Source organism: Corella eumyota, chromosome 5 (genome assembly GCF_963082875.1).
Source record: "Corella eumyota chromosome 5, kaCorEumy4.1, whole genome shotgun sequence".
Classification (NCBI taxonomy): Eukaryota; Metazoa; Chordata; class Ascidiacea; order Phlebobranchia; family Corellidae; genus Corella; species Corella eumyota.
The window spans coordinates 3,991,444-4,010,102 of NC_137494.1; the positions used below are offsets into that span (position 1 = coordinate 3,991,444).

Consider the following 18,659-nt stretch of genomic DNA (forward strand, 5'->3'; position numbering starts at 1 on the left):
AACATCGAATTTAATTGACAAATGACGTCCATATAGAATATTATGACGTCATTTTTAAAGAAAAACAGAGCGTCTGACATGATTTTTATTAAATCATCAAAATATGGAACTGTTTTAAATTATATTTTTACAAAGTTGGTCCAAGCAAATCTTATTCAACAAATTTTAAATTGTAGAATTGGAAAAAAGGCATATAGGTAATTTAAAAAAAAAATCCAGAATGCCAAGATTTAATATCCAGGTTATAAGTAAGAGGGACTAAGTAACCAATTTTATAAAAAAAAATTTTAAAATTAAAATAAATTTTGGTATGATCAACAGTATCAGTAATTGAACACGTTACAAAAAATGCTACAGAATACAAAAAAAAACAAAATGATCAAAAAAAACGACTACAATGTCAATGTAAGCCTACAAAAAATGGGACAAAAGAAACGCAAAAGGTTTTAATTTAATTCAGCAAGAACCCTTGAAATTAGAAATTTTCAAAATTTTGATTAAAAAAATAACCAAGACAAACAAGGACTAAGCAGGTAAATCGACAATCTAAACAAGCAGTGGCGTCATATTACGTCACTTTTCGTTTTTTATTCGACCTGTAATTGCTAAGACCTGATTTGTTAAGTTTATTATCAAAGTAATGTTGTAAGTTGGTGGCAGTTTTAGCAATAAGCGATTTCGATTCGTTGTACAAATGACAGTTTGTAAAAATTTGGTCGACATCAATAATAAACTCACCTAAAAAAACAAAAAAGTGATAAAATTTTTCAATTTTTGGTTATGTAGTTCATGTTTAGCTTATTAAAACTTACTTGGTGTTTCGTATTGAACGTTTTTAAGTTTCTTTTGAATGGTGCTCAAATCCATCGGAAATTTAATAATATCATAATAATCCGGCACCTATATAAAAACAACTTTAAAGTGAGTAACAGAAAAGACAAAAAAGGATTAAAAATTTGAGCATGATAAGTTGGTTACCTCTTTTTTACTGACAGGCTCTACAAACGGCCAACTGTCTTTATGTCTTATTAGCTCCAACAATATCTCTTGACATGTCGTCAGATCTTTCCACGGTCCAGTGGACCTCCTTTTACTCCCACTTCTCTCACTTTCTTCTGAGTGACCTTAAAAAAATATCAAAAATTATAATCATATTTAAAAAAAATAATATATATATATTTTTTTTCTATATATATCTTTATTCTCGATGTGGAAAGGTCGAATGCGCGACCTAAACATAGAGTAAGCAAGTTTGGGATATTATAGAGACTATAATTGCCTGGTAATTATGCTGCTGAATAATTCTGGCTCAGCAGAAGTTTATGCTGTTTAAAGCACCTTACTTAAGGGCGCTACAGCATGAGAGCAGTGGGGATTGAATCCACGACTTCATGGTGGTGTAGCAAGTGCTCTTACCACTACACCAGGCTGCCGGTTTTATATTAATTTGAATAATTTATAACTAACCACTTCTTCTTGTGTTTGGTTTCTTCTGATTTTTAGAACTTGTATTTTTCTTTTTGGAATGTTTTTGAGTGATCTTACAAGTTAGATTCTTTTTCACAACTCTTTCCTCTTCCGAGCTAAAAATAAAAATATTTATTATTAATTTGTTAACTTGAAAAACATAGAAAAAAAGATTTTAATATCAAAACCTCTCAAGGCGATCTTGATCAAATTCCTCCGAATCCTCCACCTCTTCAACTTCCTCCTCTTCATCCGATTCTTCCGAGCTTTCATCCTGGTAAAAAAATTACTTCTTTGTTATATATTGGTCGAAAATATTATTAATTAAATAAAGAAAATAATTTCAGACCTGGGAGAAACTTTTGGTTCGAATTCTTTTCCTTGGACTTAAAGTTTTTGTCTGTTTTGGTCGACAATCAGGACAATACCAATTCCCAGCGGGAACATTCTGGAAAATAAAAATTTTTAAGCAATCACAAAAAATATTAAGATAAAAATTAAATAAAAAAAATATATAAATTTAAAAATAAAAAGTAATCCAAAATTCTAAAAATTTTGTGAGTTTCTTACCTTAAGTAAAGGTCTGAGACAATACATATGATGACCTCTATCACAAGAATCACACAACAACATCTTCTCTGCATCCCCTTTTCTTCTGCAGATTCGACATTTCGCATTTAACACGGATTTCGACCATAACACAGAGCTCTCTAGCGTGGCCAAGTGAAGAAAGATCTAAAAATAAAAAGACAAAAAGTTGTTAATTTGTATAAAAATACAAAAATTTTTTTAAATAATTAAAACTTTACTTGAGACATGGAGGAACATTGAAGAAGAGATTTCTCCCATCTTCGCAGCAACTTCCCGCTTTCCTTCTTCATTGTCTCCTCATCTTTCTCTTTGATCGACTTCGATCTTGTTCGTGTGTCAACTGCAAATCCTAAAATTCAAAAAAAAATTCGAAAATCAATTTTTTATACACAAAAAACAAAAAATTAAAAAAAAATCTTTTTTTTTTAGGTTTAACAATAAAAAAAAAAGTATTTACCGAGTGGGGATTTCAAATATTTGCGGTCGATACTTTTTTCAACAATGAGTAAACACTTTGCCAACTCTTGTATGACGTTTGCATCTGTGTCCATGTCATCATTAACCTCCGATTTAACCTTTGAACCTAGAGGAAATGACACTGATGGTTCACAAACAACTTCGTCATCGGAAAATGACTCAGCAATTTCTATGTCATCATTATCTAAAAATTAAAAAAAGATTATATAATAAAAATATGTTTTATATGCAGTACTATTTATGTAAAAAAACATAAAAAAATTTCACTTAAGATTTAAAAGTTTTACAAACCTTGTTTATTGTTTAAAGTAAAATCAACGAGAATATTTTTCTCATATTTGTATCCGGTTGAAATTGATTCTCTCCACAAAATTCTATCTTCAACCTTTTAAAATAAATTTTGTTTTCATTTAAATCCATTTTTGACTCCTTGTTTTCATTAAAATCAATTTTTAAAATAACAATACAAAAAAAATAAAGTTTAAACCCAAAAAATACTGAATGTAAATATTTACCAAAGTTGAGCCTAAAGTTCCGCCCCATATTTTACTTTCAAGTTCAAGTATTTGGTCCCTTAATGATTTCTCCAATTTATCCTCGCAACTTAAAGTTGAGAAATTCACAAGAGGCGAAGATATTTCGCTTTTAAACTAAAAAAAAACGGCGAAAAAATTTTAGAAAAAAATTGATAATTAAAAAACTTAAAGTTTAATTAATTTTTTTTAAATTTTTATTTACCTTTAAGCTATTGGCCCATATGATAGGTTTATGTAAATTGTCGATAATTCTGTTTTTATCAAAAATTAAATTTGCTAAAAGTTTAGATTCCCTGAATCCTCTGTTGTTTAAAGAAAGAGATAAATTCTCAATCTCTTCTGCTGACTTGTAAAGGTACCACCTAAAAAAATTTTAAAAACCATTTTACGGAAATTATGTAATGTTCCCTAAAATTAAAATGCACCATTTTTAATAAATTTATAAATAAAAAATTTAAAAAATTTGTACCTGTGTTTTTTTCCCTGTGTCCTCTGATAACTCTCGTTCACATATTTATTAATATTAACCAAAGTGATAAATGGTTGATTTGCATCATTTAAATTGGTCATATTGTCACCATTTGACCCCTTACAATCAATAACAACATTGGTTTGGGTGCTGCAACCATTTTTGGCTTGGTTGTTTGATGGTGTATTATTGGTACCCTGCTGGTGTTTTAAACCAGCAGCTAATGGTGATTGAATGGAAATTGGTCCCGAATTTTGGTTAAAAATTTTTAGTTGACCCACCGGGGTATTTGGAGTTGAGGTACCACTTAACCCAGGGGTACTACGCCCGGATGTGGAGCTAAATATTTCTGGTTTCTTCTGATTGGTTCGGATTGTAAGTAGATCGTCGGTAAGTAGGTCGTCAACGTATTCTTCCACTAAAATTCCAGGTATCGAATCAATATTCCAATATCGACGATAATATCTAAAAATAGTAATTTAAATTTCTTTAAAAGTTAAATGCTTAAAAATTAGTAATCCAAATTTAAAATAAAAAAAAATAATTTAAAATAAAAATTATCAATTAATGATTAAAATTTAAAGAAAAATTAAAAGAAAAAGGCGTTTTGTTTCATATAAAAATAATAAAAAGCTTTTTCCTTTACATAAAATAATAATTAAAAACCTAAATATATTTATTTACCTGTCTTGTCCAAGGGACATGGTATGATAAACTTTCTGAAACTTGTGAATATTTTGACAATGTTTTTGTTGTCGAAATTCCCAAGCTTCTATGGCTTGATTTTCCTCTTCTCCCATTTGTCGGATTTTTTTCTGGAAAAGTTAAAAATTTCAAATAAAAAAGGATTTTAATTTGTTTTTATTTTCATTTTTTGTGAGGATTTTTTTTTATTTTTTTTTTTTTGGAAGGATTTTTTTTTAACTTTTTTTTTGTAAAGATTTTTTTAATTTTTAAAACCTTTTTTTCCTCCAAAGTTAAAGGTCTTGGTTCTCCATTCTCCTCACTTTTTCTCCTCCTCAAAATTCTTTCTTCTTCCTTTTCCTCTCTACAGACATCATACAATATATATAAAAACATGACACAATAAAATTTATATTAAATTTAAAAAAAATTAAAACTCACGGAAGTCCTTGTTCCGCTCTTCTCAGTTTGTCCTCAATTTCTTTCAACCTTGCTTGTTTTTCGAGGTTTTGTTGTTCAGTACTCCACTTTATTCTAAAAAAAAAGAAAATTAAATTAATCCATATATAATGTAGCTTATGCAATATATATACATATATATATGTATGTCCAATTTATAGCACAGCAATATAAATGAAATTGCCGTTTGTGGTGTGCTCGTTGATTATTATGTGCAAATATTAGGTGTGAATTGCGACCATATTACAACAATTAAAATCCCAACCAAAGGGCAGGCTATAAACTAGTTTGTACAAAAACTACTAAAATAAAAAGATATTTCTTGAAACAGCTTAACATAAAACAGATGTGTAATAACGTTAATAAACAGAAAGCATTTAAATTTTTAAAAAATAATGAAATCTAATTTAAAACCTTTCATTAGCTGCTTCCTTTTTTCTTTTACTCTCGGCATATTTATCTTCACGGTACGCCGATTTTGCTTGGTTTAATTTTTCCCAAGTTTCTTCCAAATAATCTCGAGGGGTGACAAAACTCAACAAGTGATCGGACAAACACAATAACAAGCACAATTTCTCTTCTACAACAATAAAATAAAAGATTGTTACAAGAATTTTTTTTAAATAAATTAAAATATTTTAGTTACCTTTTTTTAAAAATTTTTCAAATAAACAATAAAATGTATTGCCAAAAATCATAAATTTACCTTGTTCAAGATCAAACACACTAACAGTTGCAAGTTTTTCAATAAGTTGGGGTCTGTCCAGACACAACCTTAACATTGTATCATCGTTCGGGTTGTACCCACCTCTATGTTGAAACCTCCACAATCTATCTGCACTACGAGCCCTTGCACATGATGTAAGGCAATATAAACGTAATATCTAAATAAAAACAAAGAAATTTTTAAAGGAGGCATATCAAAAGTAAATGTAGGTTTAAAATTAAAAATATGAAAAAATTTTAAATCTTATATATTTTTTAAAGCTTTATTAAGCAAATATTTTCATAAAATTAAAGTTAGGCAAAGGGCAAGGCAATTTTTAATACTTTAATCTTTTTTACATTGTAAACATAACTTTACAAACAAAAAATACTCTAAAAACAAATTTTCTTAAATTTAAATAAAATTTTATAAACTTTGGTTATTTTTACCTCAGACAAAGTGTAACTGTCTAGTTCCAGTTTCTTTAATGAACAACCCTGATATAAAATTGGCCACATTGCTGTTACAGTTGCATTTGCTTGCAATGTATCTTCATTCGGGATTTCAGTAACTTGGTCTGCCAACTCTACAATAAAAAAAACAATGTCATATTAAGCTCGAGAAAATATTAGGAAAAAAAGAACATTTTTTGGGAATTATTTTACAAAATCTTTTTTAGAAATCATTTTACTTGGAGGTCAGGCTTGTTGAATTAAAAATTTAAGAAATAATGGGATCACTTGTACTTCACGGCTCTCAGAAAAACTTTTGGAATTAACGGCCCTCGCTAAATTCCTCTTGTAATTTACGTTTACAGTCCTAATTTTTTTTAAGAACTGTAAAGTAAAAGTGAATCAAATTTTGCAAACCTTTGTCTCCCTTTTTGATGTGGACTTCATCTGATCCTTCTTCCTCTTCTCCCTGTGTCCGGAAGAGATTAGAGAGAAAGAAGAAGAACAATTCACAAAGTGGTCCATCATGATCATGTGACTGAATGGCTTCCACCAGAAGCTCTAAGTAACAATGGTAACAATGTAAAATTAAAAATACAATGTTTTTTAGCTTGTTGCTACAATACAACAAATTATCCTAAATTACAAAATGTGAAACTTTTTACAATATCTCCATTTTTTTAATAAAGTTTTTACCAATATTTACTCCTTTGGGAAATTCGTCAACTGCATCAAATAATTCCCCGAAAGCATTAAAGAATTCTAACAAAGAAAGAATTTGACCAAATAACGAAGGTTCTATTGGACAGTGTATCTCGTTGGGAACTGGTAAGTCCTAAAAAGTTTTAAAAAATAGAAATAAATTTAAAGACATGACTAATATCAAAAATAAAAATTCGAACACAGTAATGCTGACAATCATTTGGTAACAAGAGTTATTTTTTTTTTTAAATTTGTTTTACTTTCAGGTCATCACATTCCAAATCATCTCTTGGTCGATTCCATTCTCGTAGATATTCCGACAATTTTCGTTTTTCCTCTAATTTCTGAAGTCGCATCTGTTAAAATTATTTTAAATTATTAGATAAATTATTAAGGTTAAATGTTAGGATTAAATTACATTCCAAATTTAGGTTTAAAAATACAACTTTACTTACATTTTCCCTTTCTATTTTTAATCTTAGTAAGTCTTCTTCTTTTTCACGTTGCCTTTTTTCTTTGTCCAACTTTGCCAATTCTCTGGCTCTCTCATTATTTTCAGCCCTTTTTCTTTTTTGTTCTTCTTTCTCTCTTTTCCTTAGATACAAATTGTTTTTATTAGAATTTAAAAAAATTATGTAATTTTAAAAATATTAACAAAAAAATAGGTCAATGAACTTACAATAATTTTTGCTTTTCTTCCTTAGCTTGTTTTTGTTTAAATTTTTCCTTTAATATCTGCAGCCTTGAATTATCTATGTTTTCACCTAAAAGTTTTAAAATATTTACTTTTTCTAAAAAATATTTTTCAAAATTAAAAAAAAAGTTTTAAAAATTAAAAAATAAAATTATTACCTTTCTTAGAGACTCCATTAACCTATAAAAAAAAGAATATAAATTATAACTTATGAATTTACAAATAATTTATAAACATTTTTTATTTTATAAACAAAAATTAAAATACAAATATACATTAAACATTTAATTATGACATGCCCTTACTTCACCTATTAAGTGCATTATATTAATCTCTTAACAAAAACAAAATAGTAATTATCTATACCCTGGTTATTAAGTAGCATTTAATTAATGCAAGTTTATATATGCAAGGTATGTGAACTTTATAATTATATAGCGTTATAGAAAAAATTATGTGAATATTTTATTTTAATAAATATTACAAAATTTTATTTGCCAGCTTAGATAGATATATTTTAAATTTTAAGTTTAGTAATTATTTAAAAAAATAATAATTTGATTTGTTGTTTCATGGATTAAATTAAATAGGTTTTTAAAGTTAATAATTGAAACTGTTTAAATATAATCATACTTGTTAACCTATAGAAAAGTGTCAAAATTAAAATTATTTAATCTTAAAAAAGTTTTGTATAGATTACTCAGAATCAGAAAATTTTAAAGTAGATAAATTTAAATTTAATTTCAAACAAAACATTTCGAAATTTCCAAAATTATAAAACCATTAATAATACAAAATATCAAAAAAAATTAAAATATAATTATTTTACATATGCAAAAATGAGTCAGTGGGTGTTACAATCTTATGTGAAATCTTTTTACTTTGTGTCAATTCAAAACTTGTTTATTTTTTTTGTAATACCAAAACAGATGGACACAAGAGATAAAAAATACAAAAGTTTAAACATTTTTTAAAACAAATATTGACATTTTCAGAGCAATTTTTTTTAAATAAAATTTTTCTTAAATCCTAAAATTAAACTTAATGCATTGGCATGTCAAAAACTAAACCAAACTAAACTTGAAATTAAAAAGCAAATGTCAAAATGTCAAAAACCAAAAATTGATAAATTACTTAGAAATAAATTATAAAAAATCTGTTTCATTTAAAAACAATGATCATGATGTTTAGATAACAGACAGACAACCACAAAACTTAAGTCAAGTTGGTTCAAAACCGTGACAAAAATATTACATTATAACAACTCTAAAATTAACTTTATTTCTGTTAGATCGATATCTGTGATAGTTCATTTAGCCTGCAATTTTCTAACACAACAGCATAAGTAATTGGATATCAGTTCGATCTAACATTTGTTAGATTCGGAGCGTCATAATTTAAATAGAAAACAAATCACTTAACTGTTCTCATTTCACCTTAGGGGTTTTAGAGAAAACTTGATATCAAATTAATTTTTTTACACATTTTTTAGGTTTTTGATAGAAAAGAAAACTTTTTTTTATACAGGCTAAACAACAAAACTTTTAGATTAAATTTAAGAATAAAAGATATATATTTTGTATACGAAAAAGTGTCTTTTTTAAATTTTTCTATTAAAAATTACAGATTTAAGTTTTAGAAGACACAAAAAAATGATGCTGATTAAAAAGTTTTTTTCAACAATATTTTTTATATTGCTATATACTGAAATAAACTATGCACAAAGAGGTAGAAGAATATCATTGTAAGTATGTTTAAATATTTCCCAAATTATAATTTAAATCAAAAAAATAATCAAACTTTAAAAAAAATGCAACAAAAATAAACAGCATCATTTTTTTTTATTTAAACTAACTTTGTTTTTTTAGCAATTGCAACTATTATGAGTTTAAGTTGACGGTCAGATGCTTATTAGGAAGACTGGATGTTTATTTACCAAGGTTAAAAGTGCCAGTTAATACAAGGAGTATTGAAACTGTACACAGTTCACTTAGAAATACTAATTTGTATCAGGTAAATACAAAAACTAAAATTAAATATTTAAAACATTCACAAAAACTTATTAAAACTAAAACTAAATGCTCAACAATACATTTCTTAGCTAAATTTATTTTTTTTACATTTGTTGATGTATTTTAATGTTTCAGAACCAGATTTTAAAAGATCTACCTGATCTAATGTTATTGGATTTAAGTTTTAACAATATTGAAGAATTACCTCCAAACTTTCTACAATACAACCCACAACTAACAACTTTTAATATTAAAAATAACAGAATAAGTGTAATGCCAGAAGACCTATTTACAGTAAGTAAAAATATTAAGATTATTTTTGTATTTGGATAAATAAAATAAATTCTAAATGTAGTTTGGTTTAGTTGTAAGAATATGTAAGAAATTTTTATAGTAATAAAAATATCATTATTTAAAAATATTTTCTAAAAAAAAATATATATTTAAAAATATTTCATATTAAAAAAATATTTAAAAATATTTCATATTAAAAATGTTTTTCAGAAGATTTTAACACTTTTACATTACTAAAATTATTTTTAAGGAATAACCATTAATATTACAGAACAATACCAAACTTAAGAACATAGACTTAAGTAACAACAAAATAGTTCAACTGAGTCCGGAGCTGTTTGCAAATAATCAAATACTTGAAACTATTGAACTATGGGGTAACAGGATAACCACTCTACCAGAAGATTTATTCAGGTAAAATAAAAATTTTAAAAAAATGTGTTTTTTTAAGTCAAATGTATTATTTTGTAAAGAAGATATTAAAAAAAAATATATATATAAACTGTTTTATAAATTCACAATTTAACTGAAAACACCGCCAAGGGCTATTGTAAAACCAATAAATAAAAACTTATCAAAATACACAATTCATTATAACTTCAATCAATTTATATAATGAATGTAGTATATTATATAATTTTATTATGAAAAACTGAAATCATTTTACCAAATATTAAAAAAAAAAAAAAAAAAAAAACTAAAAAGATTAAAACAAAGTTTCTAAAATTATAAAAATATTTTTTTTCAGAAATAACAGAGAAATTAGCAAAATTGGATTAAGTTGGAACAAATTAACATTTCTACCCGAAAGTTTATTCACCAACGTTGCCAAACTAAAAGAAATCTCTTTTCTAAACAACAATCTTAAATGCCTACCCACTGGAATATTTCGCGGAAATACTATTTTAAAAAAGGTTAAAAAAATAAACACATTTCTATTTCTTGAATCTAACTATAAACTAAGACAATTTGTAACACTTAAACAATAAAACAAATCCTAAAATCTTTGCACTACAATATATATTTTAAATTGTTTTATTATTTTTAGGTTCATTTAGGTTACAACGACTTACAAATATTACCAGATGATTTATTTGTGAACAACTTAGAGCTTGCTAGTGTAAGGTTATGGGCAAACCAACTGTCTTGTGTCCCACAAAACTTATTCAAAAACAACAAAAAATTACAGTAAGAATATCAAGTTATATTTTGGCTGTAAAAATTTTTTAAATTAAACATAAACAAAATAAAAAAAAAATGAATTCTTACAATTTTTAAAACCAGTTTAAAAAAGCAAAGTAAAAGATATCAAATCCAAAAACCTGTTTTTTTACTTTTACCTTTTTTAAATATTTTCTAACAGGTATGTTAACTTTTTACTTCGCAACCGCGATTTAAAATGGAGTTTAAGACAGAGATTCTCAAACACTCAATCTTACAACAACATAAAAGATCTACGTGAAATATTGAAAAGATTGGGAAATGAAACTTGTAAGAAATACTCGTGCGATTGGGAACCAACAACAGAAACATTAGATTGTAGTTACAGGTATAAAAAATTAGACACAACTTTTCATAAAAGAAAACTTAAAAAAAAAGATGAAATTTATTTATACTTTGTATTATCGAGAAAAAAAAGAGAATTTTAAAATAAGGTGATGACATCATTTTTTTTTAGAAATCTAACTGGAGTAGAAGAATTACAAGAGGTATGCGAAAGAGTTCGCCATCTTAAACTAAACGGAAACAAATTAAGTGACTCTGAACAATTTGAAGCCTTACTTGGAAGTTTAACTGACCTGAGGTAAGAACTTTAAATAGTAACAACTTTAAAATTTATAAATATTTTTTAACATATTTATAAAAGTGCAACAAAAATTCATAGAATTTTAGAAGTTAATAATTTTCAAATTTAAAACAATTTTTAGGACAATAGAGTTGCAAGATAATGAATTTCAAGGAGTGTTGTACAATCAAATGTTTATGAATGCTCCATTTTTATCCTCAGTTGACATGAGTTCAAATTCAATCACAAACTTGCCAGGACAACTATTTCAATCTAACTCGTTTTTACAAGTAATCGTATTCATATTTGCCAACACTAGTCTCAATTTTTTATATATAGTTTATTCGAATTAAAAGCCATTAGCTTAGTTTTTGGTTCACATTTCAAGTACTTGTAATATTTAACTAATAAAACTGTTAGTGCTATGAAACATACCCAAAGGTTATAAGGTTTTGGTAGATGAAAAAACATTATTTTTTAATCATTGTGCTTACCTACACATAAACTACATTACAATTATCTATACATTACTACTATTTATTTTAAACATTTTTTGTAGAGGGTCAATTTGCAACACAACAAAATACGTGAACTTCCAAAGCAAATTTTTAACGAAAATGTCCAACTACAAAGCATAGATTTGGCCATGAATGAAATAACAGAAATTCCAATAAATAGTTTTGAACAAAATGGCCTTCTAGAAAAAGTGGATTTTTCTCAAAATTTGATTGAAGAGGTAGTTTTATTATTACTCAAAAAAAAACAATTTGACAAAGTTGATGGATCACCAAAAATAAAGTTAAATAAAAACTCATTATTTTTAGATTAACGGTGATATATTTGAAAATAATCCAAATATAAGGGTCATCGATTTTACAAATAACAGAATAAAAAATGAGCTGAATTCATCATTTGTTGAAAATGGACAAAACTTAGAAGCACTTTTACTAAGCGGTAATGTTTCAAGACAATACTTTCATTAGAAATGTGTATTTTGACTAAGTTTTGTATATAGTAGCTTTCAAAATTGTCCTTTAGGGCTTTTGAAAATTATCTTAATAAATTACCTTGCAAGTCTAACAGGCCTTAAAAAAAATTTAGAAAAAAACTTTTTAATTTATACAAAAAATTCATTTTTAAAGGGAATCGAATTATTGGGGTAACCGAAAACTTTAACCCGACAACTACGCAACAAGAAAAAACACAAGAAATTAACTTATCTGGAAACAACCTAATGGCAATGCCTTCTGGTTTACTACAAACTAAACCATCTGTAGTAGTTTTAAGACTAAACAAAAATAACATTAACAATTTAAAAGAAGATATTTTACACAACAACTCCGAGTTAGTGTTAATTGATCTTTCAAACAACAGATTTACTAAAATTTATGAGTTTACTTTTCAAAATAATAACAAGCTCGAAGAAATGATTTTGGATTCAAATGCTCTTACCGAACTTCCACCCGATTTATTAGCAAATAATGCGGCGTTAAAAACATTCAGCGCAACAGGAAACAAAATTCGGTCGATACCAGAGAATTTTTTCTGGAGAAACATGGAATTACGAGAAGTCAGGTTATCAGATAATCAAATTGGGATGGCTGGTTTACCACAGAATCTGTTCATAGCGAACCCAAGTTTAAAATATTTATCTCTGGGCGGAAATTCGATTAAAGAGTTGCCAGATTTTTTCTTTCAAACCTCGAACCAATTGTCACAAATTTACCTCCAGAAAAATGAGATCAAAAAAATTAATCCGAAAAGTTTCGAGATGTCGAAAGGTTTATTCGATGCGGTGACATCATCGATTAATTTACCAAGCATAGATGAAAATTCAGAAAGTGGAACTGCATTAATCAAGGTAAGTTAACATAAAAGGTTTAAACAAAATTTATTACCTCCTAGAATATAATTTGTAACACCATAAAAAAGACAAAAAATGTGTAAAACACAGCCAACCTTAAAGGTTATAGACACTAAGTTGTAAGTATTAGAAGAGAAATTATATGAATTTGTAAAATTTTATATAAATATATATATACAGACAATATTTAATTAAAAAACACTTGGTTTTTCTTTGTTTACTTATTAACTACTTTCTATTACTTTATAGTTATTGCAAGAATTTCTACAATCGACTACCAACAATGAAAATTCTATAGCAAACATTCTGAGATTTTTAACCACAATAGATTTAAGAAGAAATCCAAAACTGACAAGTTTATCAACATTATTTTCTGGGCGCAACAGCGTCGTGAAATTTTTCGAAAACATACAACAACAACAACAACAACCAACTAGTGTTTAATAAAATACATTAATTTAGGTCTAGTTTACAATATATAAATAAATTTTGAGCTCATAAGATTTTTATTTTTTTGTTGTTTTTATTCTAAAATTTTCCGAATATATTTTGGTTTTAAGCTGTATTTTGTTATCATTACTTTGTGTTGATAATTGAGTAATTGTATTTTCACTTTTTTATTAGCTTGTCATTGTGTATATATGTGTTTACACTTTAAATAGAATCACAATCTGTCTTAGATTCTGGTAATTTAAAAAACTCTAAATGCTTTGAAGCACTCTAGTATACAGAAAATACAGAACTAATATTTTCTGACCTAAGTCATTGAAAAAAAATTTAATTATTATGATCATGAAAAAAAATTACATATTTTCTAAAAAATAATATAAATTTCCTACCTTTTTGGTCTTCTGAATTTTAGGTGATGAAGATGAAAAAATCATTTTTGGTCCAATAAAAAGATCTTCCCAGTGCAAAGAGGCAAGACCATGTTTTTTTGCAATTTTTGTCTAAAAAAAGAAAATCTAAGTAAATAGAAAAATATATAGCAAAATAAAACAGAAAAAAAACATAATACAGAATTAAAAAAATAAATGTGAAGTATTTTTTTATTGACAAGGTGAATGAATTAAAATATTTTTACCGTAACAATGTAGGGATCTGTTGACAAATTTTGAAGTTTTGTGCAGTTAACCTTCAAAAATAATCGACATCCTGTGCGTGTAAAAACACCTTGTTTTCGTCTAAAAAAGAGAAAAAATGTAAAAAAGAAAAAAATGTAAACAAATGTAAAAATAATATTATATTATGTATAGGCCTATATTAAATAAAAATTTAGATTTTAAAAAAAGAAATATTGAATTAAAAAAAATTTAGATTTCTATGCCAACATTTTTATAAAGTTTTTATGATTTTACCTTATGCATTCATATGGAACAATTTCTTCTTTCCCGTCTTTTAATGACTGAACTTTATATTTTATCTCATTAGCTTCTAAAGGTTTTGACCTAGGGTAACTAAACAAAATCATTTTGAAAATTAATTGATTTTAAAACTTTTTCAACAACAATTTATATATGCCCCTACTAAAACAGTAAGTTCATTTTCAATTAGTATATACAGCCTTACTTTTGCTTAAATATAAAAGGATAAAAAAATTTTTAAAAAAAAATTACGATGAAAGTGGAAGATCTTCTTCGCTTGAACTACTTTCATTTCCATTTATTTCAGTTTTAATTCCCCCATTTATAGGGGGCGGTGGAAGAGGGGTCACCGGTAAAACTTCAACAACCCGATAAGAATACCTAAAATTTTAAAACATTTTCACAATTAAATAAAAAATTTGTTATTACTAGAGTAACAATTAATAAATAAAAACAATAAGTAATATATTTTTTATACCAAATTATAAAACCTTATGAACGAATTATATGTTTATATATATGTCCAGTTTAAAGACCTTCAAAGTGCCATTTGTGGTGATCAGGTAAATTATCATGAACATATATTAGTTGCAAGTAGCAATCATATTAACAAAATTTAAATTACGTCTGTATAGCATGCAATTTTTTTTTGTACATATATTTCTTTATCCTCGATGATTTAGGGTTGAATGTGCAACCTAAACAGAGTAATAACTGTTACTCCAACCCAGTCTTGAATTGTCTGTGGCATTTTGGAATATTACCGCTTATAGCGCCTTACTCTAGGGCGCTACAGCATGAGAGCAGTAAGGATTTGACCCACAACCTTATGTGGTGTAGCAAGTGTTCTTACCAATACACCACGCTCCCGGTTTAAATTAACCAGTTAATATAAATGTGATACCATTTTTACTTTTTTATGCATTTTAAATCTTAAAAAATATTCAAGTTGCCTACTTTTTGGTTTTTGTAAAGAAATCAACATCTTCTCCGACAAAATATTTTTCCTTTAGAAAAGAGTAAATATCTTCATTTAAATCATCAATTCGATTTCGTTCCGATAATCCAACAAGATAGAGAATTGGTTTCTAGAACATTAAATAAATTTTACTTTCGTTTTTATTATTATTAATGGTTAGTGTATGCAATGTAACAAAAAATTAATTTTGAAAAGAAAATTGCTATATATAATTTTTATTTTATTACTTATATATAGTTTGACAAAAAAAGCTTATTAAAGCTATAACCCATACCCTATGAAAAAGATACCAAATTTTTATCGAAATTAATAAAAAAAATTACTTATATATATATAAATTTTAACAAAAATAATTTTCAAAAGTAAAGCAAGTTATAGGTTTTAAGAAATCTATTAAATTTTGCAATAACCTGTAAGCTAACAGGAAAGTTTAACAATTTCTTTTTAGCATGTTCTTCACTTTCCAAAGCCTCCTGATAAGTTAGGTTTGGTTTGGCTGTAATTGCACAACTCCAAACTAAACTGTTGCACAAAATCGTTCGTTCATAAAAGTCACTAAAAATAACAAAATAAATGGGTCAATGAAAAACCTAAAAAATATTAAAAGTAAGACAAATAACATAATTTCCTTAACTTAGTTTGGAGTTAGTAGTAAGTTAATAAAGAGCTATACAAAAAAATATAAATCCAATAAAAAAACAAGTATATACATAGAGGACCAAAAGCTTCGGCCATGAGAAGCTTCGGCCTGCAAAAAATGCGGGGGTCGGTGACGAAATTGCCGCGTAAAATGTCAGCTTAAGACCATATTTTACAGATATTCAAAATAAAATTTGACAAAAAGTATAATACATAAAATAATTTTAAGAAGTTGTTACGATAAATATATATGTTAGTTTTTAGAATATTTATTTTATATATATATATATATATATACCAGAAATATATAAATATTTAGATACAAAAATTAAATAAACATAGTATATATGAATGCCAGACACTTCGGCCAAATTTTTTTTTCAAAACAGCGGGGATTTTGCATTTTAATTACCGCGAGAAATTTTATTTTGCGTAGTTATATACAGTTTTTTAGACAGTATTTGAAACAAAATAAGCAGTTATGTAATATTTTTTTTAAATAATAATGTGCAAAAACATGTAATCTTTCTTTTAGCGTGTCAATTTTTTAATTTTACAAACTTAAACCTATAAAAAACTAGTTTTGAAAGCGCGCGCTTTTAGGTGACGGAAGACAATGCATAATGTTATCTCGTATTTTGCCAAATAGTGCCGCTTTTCCAAACAATATTTAAAGAAAATGGAGCGTTAATTTTTTATTTTTTACACTGAGAATTATTCATAAATATGTTATCTTTCTTTTCCTGTGTCAATTTTTTAATTTTACAAACTAAAACCTATAAAAAACTAATTTTGAAAGCGCGCGCTTTTAGGTGACATAAGACATTGCATTATGATATCGCGTATTTTGCGAAAGGGGGGCCGTCTTTCTAAACGATATTTGAAGAAAATAGATCATTAATTAATCTCATTAATTAAAAGAATATTTATTTTTTTTAAAATTTTTGTTTCTTTTACCAAATTTCATTTAAAATATCGGTAAAATATGTTCTTGCGTTAAAGGTATACGCGGGCTTACCGCTACAGGCTCCCCGCAGTATAATGAAAAATTTCGCAGGCCGAAAGCGATTAGTTGTAAAATTTTGCAGGCCAAAAGCACCCGTTTTTAATTCGTTTTAAAAAAAGGTTTTTGAAACAAAAATTTAAACAAAAATAAATATTCTAAAAACTAACATTTGTCATTAATGTAACAACTAATAAAAACTTTTATATATACTGTACTTTATTAAAAATTTTATTTTGAATATTGGTAAAATATGGTCTTACGCTGACTTAATACACGGGAATTTCATTGCCGACTCCCCGCCGTTTTTTTTGCAGGACAAATCTTTTGGCAACTTTTTAAACGTTTTTTTCGTTGTGCGAAAGCAATTAGTCGTAAAATTTTGCAGGCCAAAAGCACCCGTCTTTAATTCGTTTTAAAAAAAGGTTTTTGAAACAAAAATTTTTAAAAAAATAAATATTCCAAAAACCAACATATGTCATTGACGTGACAACCAATAAAAACTTTTATATATACAGTGCTTTATGCAAAATTTTATTTTGAATATCGGTAAAATATGGTCTTACACTGACTTTATACACGGGAATTTCATCGCCGACTCCCCGCCGTTTTTTTTGCAGGACGAATCTTCTGGCAACTGTTTAAACGTTATATTCTCTGTGTTTTAGTATATCAATTTATATACATTAACACGGGCAACAACTAATAACATATTTATGCACATTCTTCAGTGTAAAAAATGAAAAATTAAAGCTCTATTTTCTTCAAATATTGTTTGGAAAGGCGGCACTATTTGGCAAAATACGAGATATCATTATGCATTGTCCTCCGTCACCTAAAAGCGCGTGCTTTCAAAATTAGTTTTTCATAGGTTTTAGTTTGTAAAATTAGAAAATTGACACGTCAAAAGAAAGATAACATGTTCTTGCACATTATTATTAAAAAAAAATATTAATTTACTGCTTATTTTGTTTCAAATACTGTCTAAAAAACTGTATATAACTACGCTAAAATAAAATTTCTTGCGGTAATTAAAATGCAAAATCCCCGCTGTTTTGAAAAAAAAAATTTGGCCAAAGTGTCTTGGCCGAAATGTCCGGGGGCCGAAGTGTCTGGTTACCAGATATATATATATATACATAAAACATAAATAAAATAAGCTGTATTTCAGAAATATGTTTTTTATATATTTATAGTCTAAATTGACATACAATAAAATATTAATAAACTTAACACTTACTCATATTCACGAAACAATTCATTTGTGAGCGTGCAATGAAAAACTTTTTCATTCGGATCCAAATCTTCCGGAAGAGGGTTCGGAGTAAAAGGTTTGCGATGCAACAAAGGCATCTTTACACCATCAACAATATTTTTAAATATATTTTAAATTAACCACCGTTTAAAGAAATTTTGAAACCTAAAAAAAATATATTTAATAGTCAAGAACACAAAAACAGACTTACTTAGCTGCCTGCCTT

General features: G+C 26.7%; 2 protein-coding genes across 2 annotated transcripts; one reads left to right on the forward strand and one right to left on the reverse strand.

Moving 5' to 3' along the window:
* Window positions 1-107: 107 nt before the first annotated feature.
* On the reverse strand, window positions 108-18,561 carry LOC145752136 (bromodomain adjacent to zinc finger domain protein 1A-like). The gene is made up of 32 exons (XM_082568351.1): window positions 18,419-18,561; window positions 15,947-16,091; window positions 15,515-15,645; window positions 14,810-14,938; window positions 14,552-14,650; window positions 14,278-14,377; window positions 14,033-14,143; window positions 7,396-7,417; window positions 7,223-7,307; window positions 6,999-7,137; window positions 6,804-6,899; window positions 6,538-6,676; window positions 6,259-6,402; window positions 5,839-5,975; window positions 5,390-5,567; window positions 5,098-5,263; window positions 4,666-4,758; window positions 4,501-4,588; window positions 4,225-4,355; window positions 3,541-4,005; window positions 3,274-3,433; window positions 3,051-3,185; window positions 2,827-2,920; window positions 2,516-2,719; window positions 2,277-2,407; window positions 2,038-2,202; window positions 1,817-1,915; window positions 1,656-1,741; window positions 1,468-1,583; window positions 979-1,124; window positions 813-900; window positions 108-738 (listed from the first exon to the last, which is right to left on the reverse strand). Exons 1-32 carry the CDS (start codon window positions 18,529-18,531, stop codon window positions 569-571), a joined length of 4,305 nt encoding a protein of 1,434 aa, XP_082424477.1. The 5' UTR covers window positions 18,532-18,561; the 3' UTR covers window positions 108-568.
* LOC145752137 (uncharacterized) lies at window positions 8,870-13,931 on the forward strand. Its single transcript, XM_082568352.1, has 13 exons — window positions 8,870-8,981; window positions 9,106-9,250; window positions 9,385-9,543; window positions 9,815-9,957; window positions 10,292-10,457; window positions 10,592-10,731; window positions 10,907-11,092; window positions 11,222-11,347; window positions 11,472-11,619; window positions 11,889-12,065; window positions 12,154-12,283; window positions 12,472-13,190; window positions 13,443-13,931. The coding sequence occupies exons 1-13, from the start codon at window positions 8,890-8,892 to the stop codon at window positions 13,635-13,637; spliced, it is 2,526 nt and encodes an 841-aa protein (XP_082424478.1). The 5' UTR covers window positions 8,870-8,889; the 3' UTR covers window positions 13,638-13,931.
* Window positions 18,562-18,659: the final 98 nt, after the last annotated feature.